General features: G+C 37.9%; 3 protein-coding genes across 3 annotated transcripts; all 3 read left to right on the top strand.

Annotated features, from left to right (window-relative positions):
- Positions 1-2,621: 2,621 nt before the first annotated feature.
- On the top strand, positions 2,622-6,422 carry LOC110784143 (uncharacterized). Its single transcript, XM_021988563.2, has 2 exons — positions 2,622-3,208; positions 4,883-6,422. The coding sequence occupies exons 1-2, from the start codon at positions 3,113-3,115 to the stop codon at positions 6,077-6,079; spliced, it is 1,293 nt and encodes a 430-aa protein (XP_021844255.1). The 5' UTR covers positions 2,622-3,112; the 3' UTR covers positions 6,080-6,422.
- A 3,073-nt stretch (positions 6,423-9,495) lies between these two features.
- Positions 9,496-17,847, top strand: LOC110784145 (silicon efflux transporter LSI2). Its single transcript, XM_021988566.2, has 5 exons — positions 9,496-9,669; positions 10,827-11,657; positions 12,217-12,550; positions 13,274-13,463; positions 17,234-17,847. The coding sequence occupies exons 2-5, from the start codon at positions 10,903-10,905 to the stop codon at positions 17,497-17,499; spliced, it is 1,545 nt and encodes a 514-aa protein (XP_021844258.1). The 5' UTR covers positions 9,496-9,669; positions 10,827-10,902; the 3' UTR covers positions 17,500-17,847.
- On the top strand, positions 13,470-16,227 carry LOC110784144 (pyruvate kinase 2, cytosolic). Its single transcript, XM_021988564.2, has one exon. The coding sequence runs from the start codon at positions 14,469-14,471 to the stop codon at positions 16,050-16,052; it is 1,584 nt and encodes a 527-aa protein (XP_021844256.1). The 5' UTR covers positions 13,470-14,468; the 3' UTR covers positions 16,053-16,227.
- Positions 17,848-17,965: the final 118 nt, after the last annotated feature.

The raw sequence follows: 17,965 nt of genomic DNA, 5'->3' as shown, positions 1-17,965 counted from the left end.
TGCCAGCTGTATTATTGTGGAGGTTTTCTGAATCTATACTAGGTATACCATTAAAATGGTATACTAAGGGTAAAATAGTAACTTCAGTTGTTATATTAAGGGTTAAATGTTAAATTCATATAATAAATTGAGTCTGGCCCACGATAAGTAACATTTATTTTTGACTTGTGAGTACCAAACTATGTTGTTTGGAACCAAATAAAAATGAAACCATGTTACCAAACTGTGTTGTTTGGTATTACATGAGAAAATACAACTACTTTTCTTATACTAAACTATGTGATTTGGACTAAATAAAAATGCAGAATATTAGTATACCATTTCAATGGTATACCCAGTATATATTAAGACTTCCTCATTATTGTGTCTACCCATTTTGCCACGTATAGCCCGCATAAATAACGGTTTCTCTTCCCCTGCTTGCTTGCTTGCTTGCTTGTTCACATTCCTTTCTTTTCAACGGCAATGCCCCTAATCTTGTAGGGTTATTTTTGTCTTTGTAGATAGTACGAAGTATATGATTGATAGTTCTATATTGAAGAAATAGAGTTAGATAAACCAATGTACTTCATCCTTTTCGGAAATATCGCACTATGGTTGACTTTTACTCCTCTAACCATTACCCTGACCCTTAATATCTTAAATCGCGTGCAAGTAAAAATTACAAAAAAATTAATATTTAGAAAATATACTCCCTCTGTCCCTTAATACTCGACCTGTTTTGACCGGACACGCTTGCCGATGTATAATTTTGACCACCAATTTCTTTAACTACATATTATAAAAACTTATAAAATATTAATATTTTGAAAATATATATTAAGATGAAGCCAACAATATATTATATACTAACATTCATTTTCATATACTAAAAATAAAATAGGGTCAAAGTGAATTATGTGAATAGTGCAAAAAGTCAAAACAGGTCGAGTATTAAGGGACGGAGGGAGTATATCGATACGAATCTAACGTGACCTCACATAACTAAAAATTCATTACGTACAAATCACAAAAAATGGTCAAAGGCGTAGTGTGAATAGTGTAAAAAACAAATGGTGCGATAGAACGGAGGAAGTATAAGATTAGTGGCTTGTGAGTTGTGATCACTTGTTAATTTATTATGTACTGATTTTAGGATTGATTCATGTCAGACTTGTGTGTGGTCAAACTCTTCTTTATTGTGGACTTGTGTTCGGTCTAATAGCGTTTAAGAATAACATTCTCAAATAAAACTCCCTAGACTTGTAAAAGTTGTCACGCCACTACTTTAAAATATAAAATTAATGATCCAATACTTCCATTTTTATTTATTTCATCGGTTGTTTCGGAATGTGATTAAAAGATTGCATCAATACCAAGGGGTGTTTTCTTTCACTGAATGAATACACAAACTTATATTAATTTATCAGAACTGATTAAAATCGAATGATCTGACATGACCTAAATGAAGCTTATTAGACCTGATTACTAAGATCTTATTAGACCTTATAAACCTTATTGCAATTAACCTATCTCAATTCATTTGAACTTATAGACATGAAACTATTTTTTAAGGTGAAGAGAATGCAACCTTAAATGGTCATGGAGATCACGATTTTACTCTTACGCAGTACATGTTTTGTCCTACGATGATCTGAATACTTGAAACACTTGCTTTTCCAGCCGTTTCTAAATATTTGCGACACTTGCTTCTTTTAACCGTTTCTGGATATTTGCAAAACTGTATAATAAAATTCCCTTGTATCATTGCTTCACGTTTTTCAGAAAGTAGTCATTTTTTTTAATGAGATGGAAGCATTCAAAGATATCCTAATACTTCAATAACTTCATCACTCGAATAAGTGAAAAGGAGATGAATAAATCTTTACATTAAATTCGTACGAAATATTACATTTCGATTTCATCACAAACGAAAGGGCATAACCGCATTTTTTTGAGGGAAAAAATAGACTAGTTCATTAATCAAGAGACAAGGAGTCCATAAGTACATACGGGGAGATTTCCGACGGATAGTGATTCTTCCATAGTTGTTCAATACCAAACGGAACTAGCCTAGCAAGGTGATGGGCTACACAATTGCCATCCCTTTTGACATGAGACCATCTAATAGACGTGAAGGAAATACTGAAACATAAAATATCATCTAGAATTGAGTCGAGATTAGAAAAGTAGGTTGCTCCTTTCGACAAGCGGTTCATCAAAGACTGCCAGTCCGACACTATTATGACGTCCTCAAACCTGTATCTCCGCCCAAGCTTTACGGCCACTGCAAGTGCTTTGGCCTCCGCAACTTCCACCGGCCAGTAGGAAAGGGCATAACCGCATAATAACATAAATAATGAGCTTTTGACCCATTGGTTAAAACTGATGGCAAGTGTAGTGTGTACGATAAGTTTCAAGTTCGAATTTTCCTGTTCCCGTTTGTAATTTATATTGCCCTGCAGTTTATTCGGAAAAAAAAAACAAGCAAAGGGGCATAACAGTACTTTAGAGATATGCTCCCGTGTAATCCGTTATCACGCACAACACCATAAAGAGAATAACAGACACGGCAAGCAGCAGCTCATATATAAATATACTCGTATAAATATTTATCCATTTATGGTATTTAAAATATTAAAAAAAATTACATATATACGCTTAGCCTTTTTGGCCCATTTTTAATAATTCACGAATCATTTCCATTTTACTCTCAATTTTCTTTACACTCGAAGATAAAGAGAGAGAAAAAAAAAAAAACAGAGAGAAGATTCCGATTTCCGAATTCTAATTTTGATGCTTCATTTCGAATTTCGACGATTATTTTAATTTGATCTCGTAATTATCTGCTCAAATTCCGCGGAATTCGAGGAATTCGGTGTTTTTTTTTGTCCTGATCGCCGGTGGTTAATTGTTTCCGGTATTAGATCTTGATTTCCTGATTTTTTATGGTGTACGAATTATAAAGTGGTTTTCCGGTGTTCTGCTTCAAGATTAAGCTATTTTCTGGACAATTGGTGGTTTTCCGGTGTTCTGCTTCAAAATTAAGCTATTTTCTGGATAATTGGTGGTTTTCGGGTGTTCTGCTTCAAAATTAAGCTATTTTCTAGATAATTGGTTGTTTTCCGATGATATGACGGCGAGGGTGAATAATAGTGTGGATACTGTAAACGCTGCTGCGGCGGCGATCGTCGGCGCTGAGAGCCGTGTGCAACCTGTTTCAGTTCAGGTAATTTTTCCAGTATTTAATTACGGTAATCAAAATTTCTTCGTTTTGTTCTAATTAAGGATTTTGCTGAACACATAGTTACTGTAGGTTATAAAGTTGTGAATCTACGTCAAAATCACGCGTCGTTTGATTTATTTAATTATTTTCACTTTTAGGTGTTCTTCATGTTAAAGCAAAATTCCATTGTTGAATCAACAGTTTACCACTGATTTTTTTACAAATTTTATGCAATAACGTTTGAACTATTGCTTGATGTTGATGGCTTGAGGTTTTACTGAAGCGTGAAAAGTTAAAAAGTAACAATTAAATCCAAACGGAGGGAGTATACTAGAATTAGATGTCTGGGTTCCTTTTTGCAATCTAGTCATTTGCTTTAATTACCTGAAAGTTGATGAACTTTCTTTTACCCGTGATGGTAGAATTAAGAATGATTTGTTACTTTTAAGGTTTATTACCTACTTTGCTAGTTACAAGCTTTTCTGATAGTGAAAGAGGGATGATTTTTTTAATTATCATTGAGAAATTATGTTGCCTTTTAAACTTGATGTTGACTCGGGGGAAGAAAGGTTTAAAAGGGAAGTTATTAGTAGGCGGCTAGGTATCAACCCACATGAAATCAATATTAAATGAATGTGAAATCGTGTTTGGTTGAGTTATTATTAGGTGGGTAGATGTCAAAATGTGAAGTATAATAAGAACTGTGGACTTTTTTAGGTTTATTAATTGTTTATAAGAAATCTAGGTTGTTTTGGAATTTGATGAGCTATATTGTGTGCGAGATGGGTTATGCATATCATGTTTATGAGTTGTTCTAGCTGGAAGTCCAGCAAGTCATCTTCATGATTGGGTATTTGGGTAGGAGGCAAGTAGAATTCATTAGAAATGTAGTATTTCTACTTGCCTATGAGCTCAAGTTGCAAAGATTGTGATTGATTTTACTCTATGTAAAAGTATTTTGACCAAAGTGAAGTGTGATTGGTAATTTGGTATGCTGGAATTTGGGCAATCTTTAGTGAAGTACGCAAAGAGGTAATTCCTGGTGAACTATTATGTGAGACTGAAGGACAGTTTGACTATGTTTTTTTCTTCTTCCTGGAAGTAAATCTTTGAATTCTGAGAGTGCCATTCTCACCACACCGCAGCAGAACACAGGGCATACTTCCTATCACTTGATTTTTGAAGCATTACAGATTTTCTTAGAAGTTAGGTATTTGGATGATGCTGTTTAACTGTGTTATGAACTGGCTATAGGATGATTATGTGGGTTTTATGAGAAGGTTTTGCTGAATGTAGTAAAATCTTGTCAGTTACTGACAGTGCAGATCAATATTATTCTATCGCAGATCAGTAGCTTGCCCATAATTTTGTTGATACGTAGTATTTCAGTAGTTAATCTGCCCCTGTTGGTCAATACTTTGTACGGAGTATGTCACAATTTAGAAAGCTGACGAAGCTAGAATGCTTGATTGTTCTTAAACTTGATAATTGGACCTAGATTATTCCACTTCTTTTGATAAAAAGTTGATACTCATTATTCAGACCCTGGATTTCTCCTATAGTATTTGCTGTTGCACAGCTTGCACCCTTCATTTTATTGACTTTGTGTTGTTACCTTATATACATTCTGGATCTGATGCAGTAACAACCCCTAACTATCTTGCTTAATGATTACAGAAGAGAAGGTGGGGAAGCTGTTGGAATCTTTACTGGTGTTTCGGATCTCTTAAAACCAGCAAAAGGATAAGCCATGCCGCCCTTGTCCCGGAACCCACCATTGTTACTCAAAGTACAGAAACCATTTCCGACAACCCAAACCCTTCAACCTCAATAGTACAACCTTTTATCGCACCCCCATCCTCTCCAACTTCTTTTCTACAATCAGACCCACCAACTGCAATTCACTCACCCGGTGGATTACTTACCATAAGTCCCCTTTCTTCAAATGCTTTCTCCTCTGTTGGAAGTGCTCATATGTTCACCATTGGTCCCTATGCACACGAAACTCAACTAGTCTCACCCCCTGTATTTTCCGCCTTCACCTCCGAACCATCCACTGCTGCCGTGACCCCCCCTCCCGAACCCGTGCAATTCACCACCCCATCATCACCCGAAGTGCCATTCGCCAAGTTGCTTACTTCGTCACTGAAACGTTCAAGGAGAAACAGCGGGGGTAATGGTAATCACAAACTAGCTCTATCCTGCTATGAAGTTCATCATCTCATATCTCCCGGTTCAGCAAATTCAGCATCTGGTGCATCTTCTCCTTATCTTGACCGCCGCCCAATTCTTGAATTCCGCATGGTTGATGCTTCCAAGTTGTTTGACTCGAAGAGTTTTTCTACTCGTAAATGGGGTTCAAGGTTAGGATCCGGGTCTCTTACCCCAGATGGTGCAGGTTTTTCCCCTTACGACGGTCTGCTACTAGAAAACCAAATATCAGAAGTTGCATCATTTGCTAACTCAGAAACAGGATCCCCAATTCCCGAGGCTCTCGTTGATCATAGGGTTTCCTTTGAGCTTTGCCGGGAAGACGTTCCAACGTACTATGACGAGAAAGTGATGTTGGAAGGTCAATACACGAGGACTAACGGCGTTTTTCCACACAACGAATCAAACTGTTGCTTGTGTTCTCATGAGGTAATAAGTGAAACCCAAGAGTTAACTTCAGGTGGAACGAAAGATTGTCAACACAAGAAATCTTCTGTTTCTCTTGGATCAGTTAAAGAATTCAATTTTGATAGTAGCAATATAGAAGCTAATGGTAAATCAAATCTTAGCTCGGAATGGTGGGCTGATGAGAATATTGGGAAGGAAATTGGGGGTCAAAACAACTGGAGTTTCTTTCCATTGCTTCAACCAGGAGTCAGCTAACAATTTCTCCTTCGCCATTTTGCACTGAATATACAATCCCAGACATTCAAGCAACAGAAACGAAGCAAATCAAATCAAATGATTATACGAAGATACGTTCTTTTGCAGCGTGACAGATGCTGATAATGATGCCCTGATATCAACAAATCAAAGGATGATGCATCAGCACAACGTTTCTGGGCGTGAGAAATTGGTATTACAATCACTTCCTATTTTACTTCCTATCTCTTCTCTTGATGGTCATACATAAGATAGGATTTTGTTACTAGCATGACTTCATAAGTGTATCTATTATTATTATTAATATTATTCAGTGAGAATGATCATAACTTCATTGGATCCACATTGCATAGCTTTATTAATATATTACCTACTTCTACCAGAATAGTTTCATGTTACCCTGCTCATAACTATTGGTAAGTTTGCAGACTGTAAGTCTGTAATACATATACTTTACACAAACAAGATGCATATTATGGGATCTGAATGTGGATCTGAGGGAGGAGAACTTCGGTGTATTCTCATTTCTGAAGATGTTTTCATCTGTTTTCTAGCTTTTTGAACTTTGAAGTGTCATGTTTTAGTATCATATGAAGTATATCTTATGTTCATGCAATATTCTCTTCTTCACAATAATTCAGTTAGTTTAGCAATAGTAGTGAATGCCAAAGAGAGCTGTTGTTGGCTTGTTAGGCCAGTTGGTAATTGACAGTGTTAGCTATTTGTATCTGTTGTTCAGATCAGCTAGTAAAATAATATGTTTGGTATTCAATTTGCATGTTAGTTGTTTTACTTGTTTGTAAGTACAATTACCGAGCTTCAGTTAAGACTGTTACAATACACTTTTTTTGGTTGTTTATGTTACCCGGACTCGGACACTCATATCGGACACGGGTATGTGTCCAAGTGTCCGACACGGCTATTTTGTGAAAAAATTGCATGATTTTGGACCAATGAAGTGTCGAAGTGTCCATACCCACGCCCAAATGTCGAGGATCCGACACGGGTATTTGAGGTAAAATGAAAAGTCCAGGTAACCGAGATTACCAAAACCCCGTAGTTGCTCCGAAACAAGCCAATTACAAAACAAGGCCTTTACCGGGCCATTTAACTGAAGAATGACCGGAGATTCGGACCAACCGGACACACCTAAAGTGTATGATCTGAAAAGAGGGGTTAGTTAGATTTGAAACTGCAGTTTATACAGAAAATGGACCCTTTACCTTACATTTTAATGGATGACACTAGATTTGGATGGAGAGTTTTGTCTGATATTAGAGACAATAGCAACTTTTGTTATGCTGTCTGGAATCTGGACCACTAATGCACTGGTTCTTTCTACTTACAGGCTGTACCCTTTGAAACCAGAATACTAAAAGCTTAGCTGGCCCATCTGTTTTAACTATACTAGTGACTGCGAAACGTTTTTTTTAATTTTTTAGAAGGTAAGATGAAGTGTCTTACCGGGTTGGAGCCCCGTACGGGTCAACCTGGCCCTGGATAGCGGGCTAGACATTTTGAAAGTTTGGGGAATGGTAAGGGAACCCTCACTCAAAATTCTGCTAGTAGGGACTGAACTCCAACCTTTTGAATTTTGATCGAAAGGTGCAATCTTTTCCGCTAGGTCAAGACATTGCATGGTATGATTGCGGAACGTGCTTCGGGAAATACTGGTGGCATATCTTTTAGTTATGGGAGTACATTTTTATGTCCATTAACTTATTCCCGTCAGATAAGTTCAGGAAATTTAGGGTGATTACAGATAAGATAGAATTTCATGCCCCTTTCCGCGCTTAATTTAAGTTTGCTAGAGTTGATTACATTTTGTTACCAACAAAAGATTTAGGGATTGAGATTGGGAATCGGCAAATGATTCTTCCAAGGATAAACTCACGTCTTCCGTTGAAAAAAAATGTTGATTTTCTTGAAAAAAGTGAAATTCTTCCTTGGGAATCCGATTCAACGCCATGCTTTTTGTACTACCCTGTAGTTACGAGTACGAAAAAGTGAAATTCTCCCTTTGGGAATCAGATTCAACACCTTTGTGAATATATTTACCCTAACGAATTTTCTTTGCTCTTTTACCAAAGTTATTCACTCTTCAATATGTATGTCTTTTTCCATTCGTGCAAATAAACAGATATTGAACCTTAATTTTTGCAACTTTCTGATATTTTTTGTCGTTGAAATAAACAATGTTGTAGCTAATCTAGTGTCTGTGTTTTCATTATAAGCTAGTTGAGCATTTTTAGTTGTTTCTAACCATATAACATACTGATATACTGCATATACAGATCAAAACAGGGTCTACCCGATCCGTCCATGAATCACGACACTTGAATCATTCGGATTTTATGGCCGGAAAACCATCCTATGGTTCCAAATTCTAAGAACGCCTCCAAAAATAGAAACGTTGAAGTGAAAAATAAATGAATCAAAATTTACATTGCCATTGGACAATTACGAAAAATTTAGCAATGTAATTTGCATTGCCCTTGTAATTTATTCGCACCAGAGAAAAAAGAATTTAGCTATACAACCTCGCCGCTATTGGTTTGCTCCGGCCTCAATGTTGGCCTCTTTGGTATCAAATAAAATACCCTGAGCCACTAATCGGTAAAAAAAAAAACCCGAAGAGATTCAATCACAGAAGAAAGTTTAAGTTCATTTAAGTTCATACTTTGTATATTTATATATAAACGAAAAAACTTTAAGTTCAGTTAAGTTCATACTCTGTATATATCTATATATAAATGAAAACCAGGTGAATAGAAGACAACTTTTAAAGCGTCATGTCATGTCGTGCGGCATTGCGGCCGTAAACGAGAAAGAGTAGATCATTTTGGTATTTATGAATCTCTGATATATGATTCACAGCCTTCAATAAACTCCGTGACTCCTTTTACAACTGCTGGAAAGAACAATAAACTAACATTTATTGATTTAAGCCAACGAAAATGATAAAGGTCGCAACATGCGACCTTTAAGCCGTGTCACAATGATGACATGGCATGCTTATGTGTCATGATTTAAATTGGAAATTAAAATATTTAACTTATATTATCTATTATACTTGTTATAAAAAAAAGTAGGAAAATCTTAATATTCTAATTTGTTTCTTCATTCATATCGACTACCTTATTTACATATTTCATAGTAGAAATATTGCATTGATAGTAAAAATATTATAATGACGTGTATCCTACGTGGCGCCTATATGTACCAATTAAACTGCGACACGTAAGATTGCGACAACTAAATGTTGTCGCAACTTGCGACCTTTATCATCGCCCTTAAGCCAAAATAACAGTCAGGAAATCAAATCAATCAGTTGAAACATGTGGCCTAGATATATGCACATAAGCCCTACCACAAGATCTAACATGTAAAAGTACTCAATTTTTTATATAAAAGACTCAACCTTTCAAAGAAAATGTGACAAGGTCCACTTGAATTTTAATCATTTTATCTTCATAAAATTGATCATAAAATTGCTGATTAACCCCTTTTCATGATCGTGACCACCTCTATAATATGCTGATAATACTATACTGTTTGACTTTCGATCGTCTGAGAAATCTTTGTTGCAGGTAAGATTCACTTACTTTTATAGTTTTATGCATTTCTTTTGATTTTGTTGCTTTATAAAAAATGAATCTTTCAGTCTGGTTTTCAAGTTTGAGCTAGCTAGAAAGTAGAAACTCTGTTATATTGGCTAGTTTGATCAGTTTTCTTCTGATAATTATGAATTATGCAGTATTCGACTTCAGAAACAGTTTTACTCTTCATGTTTACGAGATTGATCAATCTTGAATCTTTCAATTTGGATTTCCAATTTGTTGTAGATAGAAACTCTGTATGTTGGTTAGTTTGATCAGTTTTCTTCTGATAGTGCAGTATTTGACAATATGGGTATTGACTATTGAGGGATATATACTGTAATTCGACTTCAGAAACAGTTTTACAGTTCGTGTGTGTGAGATTGATCAATCTCGGATATTAAGAGACTCATTGTTGCATCTCACAACTCACAACATTGTCTTTGATCTGTGGAATTTGTTCCAATGTGTGTTCTCTTTGTTTTTCTGCTACCAGGCCAACTGTGAACTTAAACTAAGAAGTTATTTTCTGGATTTTGGCTGGTTTTGATCAATTTTCTTCTGATAGTTTTGAATAGTGCAATATTTGGCAAAATGGGTAATAATTATTCAAGGTTATATACTGTAATTCAACTTCAGACACGGTTCGACTGTTTTCTGGATTTTGGCTGGTTTTGATCAATTTTCTTCTGATAATTTTGAGTGATGCAGTATTTGGCAATATGGGTATTGACTATTCAGGGTTTATATACTGTAATCCGACTTCAGAAACAATTTTATTGTTCATGTGTGCAAGATTGATCAATCTCGGATATCAAGAGACTCATTAATCCTTGTTGCATCTCATATTCTCATCACATTATCTGGAATTTGTTCCAATATGTCTGCCTTTTGTTTTTATGTTTCCAGGCTAACTGTGAACTTAACTAAGAAATTATTTTCTGGATTTTGTCTGGTTTGATCAATTTTCTTCTGATAATTTTGAATATTGCAATAATTGGCAAAGAGGGTATTAACTATTCAGGGTTATATACTGTAATTCAACTTCAAAAAACAGTTTTATTGTTCATGTATGCAAGATTGATCAATCTCAGATATTAAGAGACACATCATTACATGAAAATTGTCTTTTGTTTTTCTTCTTTCAGGGTAACTGTAAACTCAACTAAGAAACCATGATCATCAAACTCTGAACATTCAAAGATCAGCAAAAAACTACCAGAAATGGCTTTAGCACCTACCCCAAAGGTAATTTTAGGTTCAATAGCCTTTGCAGTATTCTGGGTAATGGCAGTTTTCCCAGCAGTCCCATTTCTACCCATTGGAAGAACAGCAGGAACACTCCTAGGAGCCATTCTAATGGTAATATTCCGCGTCATAACCCCAGATCAAGCATACGACTCAATCGATCTTCCAATCCTCGGTCTACTTTTCGGTACAATGGTAGTAAGTGTTTACCTAGAAAGAGCTGATATGTTCAAATACATTGGTAAATTACTAGCATGGAAAAGTTTAGGACCAAAAGACTTGATTTTCAGAATCTGCATCATTTCTGCAATTTCTAGTGCTTTCTTTACAAATGATACTGCTTGTGTAGTTTTGACTGAGTTTGTGTTGAAGATTGCTAGACAACATAATCTTCCCCCTCACCCATTTTTACTCGCGCTTGCTTCTAGTGCGAATATTGGGTCTTCAGCAACACCTATTGGGAATCCGCAGAATTTGGTTATTGCTGTTCAGAGTAAGATCTCATTCGGGTTGTTCTTGGTAGGGATTCTTCCGGCTATGCTTGTGGGTGTTTTGGTCAATTCCTTGATGATTATAGGCATGTATTGGAAGTTGTTGTCAGTTCATAAGGATGAGGAAGACGCGGCCTCAGAAGTGGTTGCTGATGAATACAGTTCTCATCGGTTTTCACCTGCAACAATGTCATCATCACATCTGTCTCCTTCCAATTCTTCGGGGTTAGATACACATAGGTAAATAAATAGACTTTCAAGATATACATTTAACTTCAATTTTTATTTATTTACGCTCATGTTTTATTTTGTTAACTTCAAATTATATTTTGTTAACCTTATATTTTATTCATTTAAAATTCACTTTTTTTTGTTTCTTTTTTTTACTTCCACCTTCTTCTTTGTTTTCCTACCGATTTATTTTAGAGCTGATCAACACGGTCCGGCCCGAAAATTATCGGGTTTTGGGCAGAATATTTCTGCCGGATGTACGGGGCCGACCCGACCCGATTTTTTAAAAAAATTTGTGGATTTTTGGCAACGTAAAACATCACCTTTAGTTGTAAATTTGACCCGCCCCTAAAGCCAGCTATTTTGGCCCGAAATAACGGGTTTTTGGGCACACAAAATTGGCCCGAAACTTGGCCCCGGCCGGCATAATGGGCAGATTTTAATGGCCACGGCCCGAACCCGACCCGGGACCCGCCTTTTGAACAGTACTAATTTATTTACGAAAATACCATATTATTTACACTATTCACAAATAATGATTATTGATTATTGATTTCCGCTCTCCTAGTGAGAATCTGAGAAACAGGGTTGAATCCTCTGATAACGAGTTCCACAGTTTCGAGTCTTCGAGAATGTCAGAAACATTTCAAACTGCAGGGACGACAACTCCTGAAACAGTAGCAGTAAAAGGAGAGTTCATTACACAACTGAAGCTGTTCTTGTCTGGGAAAGTTGTTAGTGAAAAATGGAAGCACATACTTTGGAAGATCTGTGTCTATCTTGTTACTGCAGGCATGCTGATTGCTCTGCTGTGTGGGTTAAACATGTCGTGGACTGCGATCACTGCTGCGCTCGCTCTTGTTGTTCTCGATTTCAAGGATGCTCGGCCCTCATTAGAGAAGGTAACAGTTTCTGAGTTCATGGTTTCCCGGATACTTAGCTTCTGGCAAAAATGGTTGTGGGCCGGGTTGGGCTTTGGGCCTAATCGGGTCCGGGCCCACACCAAGCCCACTCTGCATAGTGTCGGGCCGAGAATTTTCATAACAGGGAGCACGAGCACGGGGTGTCGTGCTTAAACTTAAATTTACTAAATTTAACGTGCTTTGCCGTGCTGGGTCGAGTCGTGTCGTGTCTTGTCGGCTTGTCGTGCAGGTGCTTTCTCCAAAAAATGCGGCCCAGTCACGGTCCACGATTGTGTGCTCGTGTCGGGCCGAAAAGTTCAAAACAGGGCCCATGTCCACGGGCTATTGTGCGTGAGCCTAAATTTACTAAATTTAGTATGTTTTGTCGTATCGGGTCGATTCGTGCCGTGCCTTGTCCGCTTGTCGTGCTTTTTCTAAAAAAAATGCGGCTCGACCACGGCTCACGATTTTGTGCTCATGTCGGGCCGTGCTTTTTTCGTGTCGTGCCTTGTCAGCTTGTCATGCTTTTTCCAAAAAATTGCGGCCCGGCCACGGCTCACGATTTTGTGCTCGTGCCGGGCTGGGTTTTTCTTGTCGGGCCGGATTGGGCCTCGGGCTGGGCCGACCCACAACCATCTTTAGTTTATGGGGTTGAATTTTAACTGATATTGGTAGGTTCTATCTTAAAAAATGTCCTGATGTGTTTCAGAATTTCTGAATCAGGTCTCATATTCACTTCTGATATTCTTCTGTGGGATGTTCATCACGGTTGATGGGTTCAATAAGACCGGGATCCCGGGCAAAGTGTGGGAGATTATGGAGCCGCATTCGCAGGTTGATCGTGTTGGTGGAATTGCTGTTCTTGCAGTGGTTATTCTTATTCTTTCAAACTTGGTATCAAATGTTCCAACTGGTAATGTTTCTCCTTCATTTCCATACTTGCTTCATATACTTCATCTTCCATCCATATTACAGGTTGATCATGTTAGGGATTTACCGTTTTAGCCGTCTAATAATCGTTTTGTTAGGCTAATTCAAGCTTCTAGCAAAAGCATGACTAGGGTTACATTCATTCACGATGATCATGGAATTAAAACTCGACCGTTAACGTAACGGTCGTTCTGTAACGAGTTTTGGATTTTTCGTTCCGCAAAACCATTATATAATGGTGCGACAAAAGTCACACCATCCTGACTTCCTCCCCACGTCATTCATTATATAACGGTAATTCGCAGCGTTTGGACTTTTTCCCCCCTATTGCAACCGTTTTTTTGTACAAATCGGCCAAAATTATTTAGTGATATGTTGAGTGTTTATTTGTTCACATGAAATGTTCCTCGCTCGTATTAGGATAGGTTTGGTGATCTACAGTGTTGAAATAATATTTTTTAAACTTAAAAGTACTAACATGCTTAATGCCTCATGTTAATATGAAGCGCTTTCGCGATCGTAAGTTATCACAATGACGACCGTATCCACGATTTTTTTTTTTCTAAGGTTAAGTTACATTTCACCATCACAACGTTCTCAATTATCGCGCCTCTTACGAGTTATGACGGCCTTTAAATATTAAAGCACCTACTCTCTCCGTCCCTAAATAATGCACACACCATTTATCACATACATTTTCCATATATGTTAAGAAATAAAAATCATAATTACGTTTAGGAAATATAAGTATATTTTTTGGTGGAAACGTTTATATTTTTTTTGGTGGAAAAGTTTTTAGGAAATATAATATTTTACTCCTTAATAAACATATCTACCAAGTTTAGGAAAGTGTAATTTCCTAGGTTCTTCTCCTCCAACCCATATTAAACCCTACAAATAAACATAATCTCACCCTTAATTAATCCCATCTCATAATTAAACCTCAACAAAAAAAAAAAAAAAACCCTCGCCTCAAAATCATCTCACCATGCCTTCAACAAATCTACTCCTTCAAGAACCAATCAGAATGGCATCGATTCTCGAGCCATCAAAATCATCATTCTTCCCTGCAATGTCCAAGATTATCGGAACACTCGGCCCACGGTCGGATTCCGTCGAAACCATATCCTGTCTCCTTAACGCCGGCATGTCAGTAGCCAGGTTTGACATCTCTTGCGGAGACATCAACACTCACAGTACCACTGTCGGGAATCTGAAGACAGCCATTAAAGCGACAAGGAAACACTGCGCCGTCATGTTGGACACTGTCGGACCGGAGTTACAGGTCGTTAACAGAACCGGGAAAGAAATCTCACTGAAGGAAAACGACGTCGTTACCCTCACCCCTGATGAGGTGGAGGTGACGTCAGATGTGTTACCTGTTAATTTTAACGGACTGTCAAAAATGGTGAAAAAGGGAGATATGATTTTCATGGGGAAGTATCTGTTTAACGGGAGTGAAACGACATCGTTATGGTTGGAGGTGAGTGATGTGGCGGGTGTGGATGTGACGTGCGTGATTAAAAACTCCGCTACATTAGACGGTGAACTCTTCACTCTGCACGTTTCCCGAGTCCGTATCGAAATGCCTACACTCTCGGACAAGGATAAAGAAGTAATATCCACCTGGGGTGTGGAAAACAAGATCGATTTCCTGTCACTGTCGTACACCCGTGACGCGGGAGATGTACGTCAAGCGCGTACACTACTATCGAGCTTATCTGAACTTAACCAGACTCAGATCTTCGCTAAGATCGAGACAATAGAAGGGTTAACACATTTTGATGAGATTTTACAAGAAGCTGATGGGATTATTCTGTCGAGGGGTAATTTAGGGATTGATCTACCACCTGAGAAGGTGTTTTTGTTTCAGAAAGCGGCTCTATATAAGTGTAACATGGCAGGGAAACCTGCTGTTGTTACACGAGTTGTTGACAGCATGACGAATAACCTAAGACCAACGCGTGCTGAAGCGACTGATGTTGCTAACGCCGTGTTAGACGGTTGTGATGGCATCCTTCTCGGGGCCGAAACACATCGGGGTTTGTACCCTGTTGATGCTGTCAGAACTGTTGACAGGATCTGTTTCGAGGCTGAAAAGGTTTTCAATCAAGAACAGTATTTCAAAAAAGCTGTTAAGCATGTAGGTCACAGTATGTCTCATTTGGAATCTATCAGTTGTTCGGCGGTTCAGGCGGCGTTGAAGGTGAAGGCGTCTGCGATTATCTGTTTCACTTCTTCCGGGAAGGCGGCGAGGTTGCTTGCTAAGTATCGGCCGCCAATGCCGATATTGTCGGTCGTTATCCCGAGGGTTAGGACGACTGATCAGCTGAAATGGAGTTTTACTGGTTTGTTTGAAGCTAGACAGTCGTTGATTGTCAGAGGGATTTTCCCTATGTTGGCTGATCCCGGACATCCGGCTGAGTCGAAGAGCGAGTCTGATGAGTCTGTGTTGAAGGTTGCGGTTGATCATGGGAAGAAGTTGGGGATTATTAAGTCAAATGATCGAGTTGTTGTGTGCCAGAAACTTGGGGATTCTTATGTTGTTAAGATCATTGAGTTGGAGAATTAGTTGGCATAATCTTTACAAAACTAGTTTAAGAGAATAGGTTTTAGTTGGCATAATGTTTAATTTATCAAAACAATTTTGTCTTTATTAATAGTCTTTTAAATTGAGTTTCATTAAGGTAATGGTAAATGGTTTATGAGAATGCTTAGCTTTTATGTTGTTAACTTATTACGCAGTATATTGTGACAGTTTATTTTGGAATGACAAGGTTATTGACAGTAAAAGTAATGCAGAAACCTGTAGTTTAATGACAATTAGTGCTTAAATTAGCTACTAACAATGTTCTGTCAGTCGATCCTACATTGTCACTGACAAAAACTCATAACACAGACAAGCTTAGATCATAAATTTACACTGTATATATCTGTTGCAGGACAACTAATGAATTTTCCACTTCTGCATAATCAATAAGTTCAGAGTATTTCGTAGCAACAAGCTTAGATCACTGTAGTACAGGTTCCTAGGGTGAAAGTTTGGTAGCAAAAAACCAAAAACCGAACCGAATAAGAAATTCGGTTCGGTTTTGACCGAGATTTTTTAAAATTTTGGTTTTATGGTTTGGATTGGACTGGAAAGTCTAAAACCGAATTTTTTAAATCCTAAACCCTAAACCAAATAAACCAAGTCCGGCCCAGCATGGGCATGAAGTCTTGGGCCTTAATTTTTTGGAAAAAGCACGACAAGACTCGACACGACAAAGCATGCAAAATTTTGAAAAATTAGCCTTAGTCACGACGGGCCGGCCCGGATTTGAAATTTTCGGCCCGGTCCGACCAAGCCTGACACAGCATGGGCCCACGGCCCGGTCAGGCCCACGGCCCATGGGCACGGCACGAAGCCCGACCCGGCCATCTTTAGCCCCACCCCATTGAGTCATTGACATCCCTTAGAGTCTTTAGGCACGCAGAAGTACTGCAGAAACCTAGTTGCACGCCTGTAGTAGATTGAAAATCAGTGCTCAAACAAGCTACTAGCAGTAGTTTCCAGTTATCCTACACTGTCATTAACAAAAGTAACAAAACCGAACAAACTTAGATGACAAATTTACACTACAATAATGGATTTTTAGCCAATATATACGACTGTGTTGAACCTTGTACAAGTACATGATATTTATCCTAGGTAAAAACCTGGTTAATTTATTACTTCAAATAGTTATTCCTAACAGTATAATTATTTTACAGTTCTGTTACTCGGAGCACAAGTAGCAGCATCTGCAGCAACAATATCAGCATCAGAAGAGAGAAAAGCATGGTTAATCTTAGCTTGGGTAAGCACTGTGGCTGGAAACTTGTCACTCTTAGGATCAGCAGCTAACTTAATAGTGTGTGAACAAGCTAGACAAGCTCCTTATTTGGGGTACAATCTCACATTTTGGAGACACCTTAAATTTGGTGTTCCTTCTACACTTATTGTTACTGCTATTGGCTTGCTTCTCATTAGAGGTTGATTACTCTTCAATTCATCTGATAATTCATACAAGGATTTACAAGCTATATATGAGCCTATACTTGATTCTTAGTTGTGTACATAATGTTGTATAGTACCTTCATGTTTATGAAATTGGGGTTGTTACTCGAAGTTTTGTAAAGGTCATGTACCAATGATCTTCTGAGTAGACCTGGTTATTGGACAGGGTAGTCCAATGGATATAGGGTTAGGGTCAAGTTAATAGGGCTTTTATTGGGTAGGGCTTTTATTGGACAGGGCCTTTATTGGACAGGGTCATTATAGGGTCAAACTTATACTACAATTATTTTGAAAATTAAAATAGTAATGATACAAAAAATTACGTGTATAGCTTCGTATTTACTTGTACTTGCACATGGCTCTTTTGTTTTTCATTTTTCATTGCTCGTTTATTGACCCGCCCACTAATGACCCGCTATTGACCCGCGACCCGCTTTTGACCCGCC

This window comes from Spinacia oleracea, chromosome 3, assembly GCF_020520425.1.
Source record: "Spinacia oleracea cultivar Varoflay chromosome 3, BTI_SOV_V1, whole genome shotgun sequence".
In the NCBI taxonomy this organism is placed as follows: Eukaryota; Viridiplantae; Streptophyta; class Magnoliopsida; order Caryophyllales; family Amaranthaceae; genus Spinacia; species Spinacia oleracea.
The sequence above is the reverse complement of the archived record's forward strand: the minus strand, read 5'-3'. Positions and strand labels throughout refer to the sequence as shown.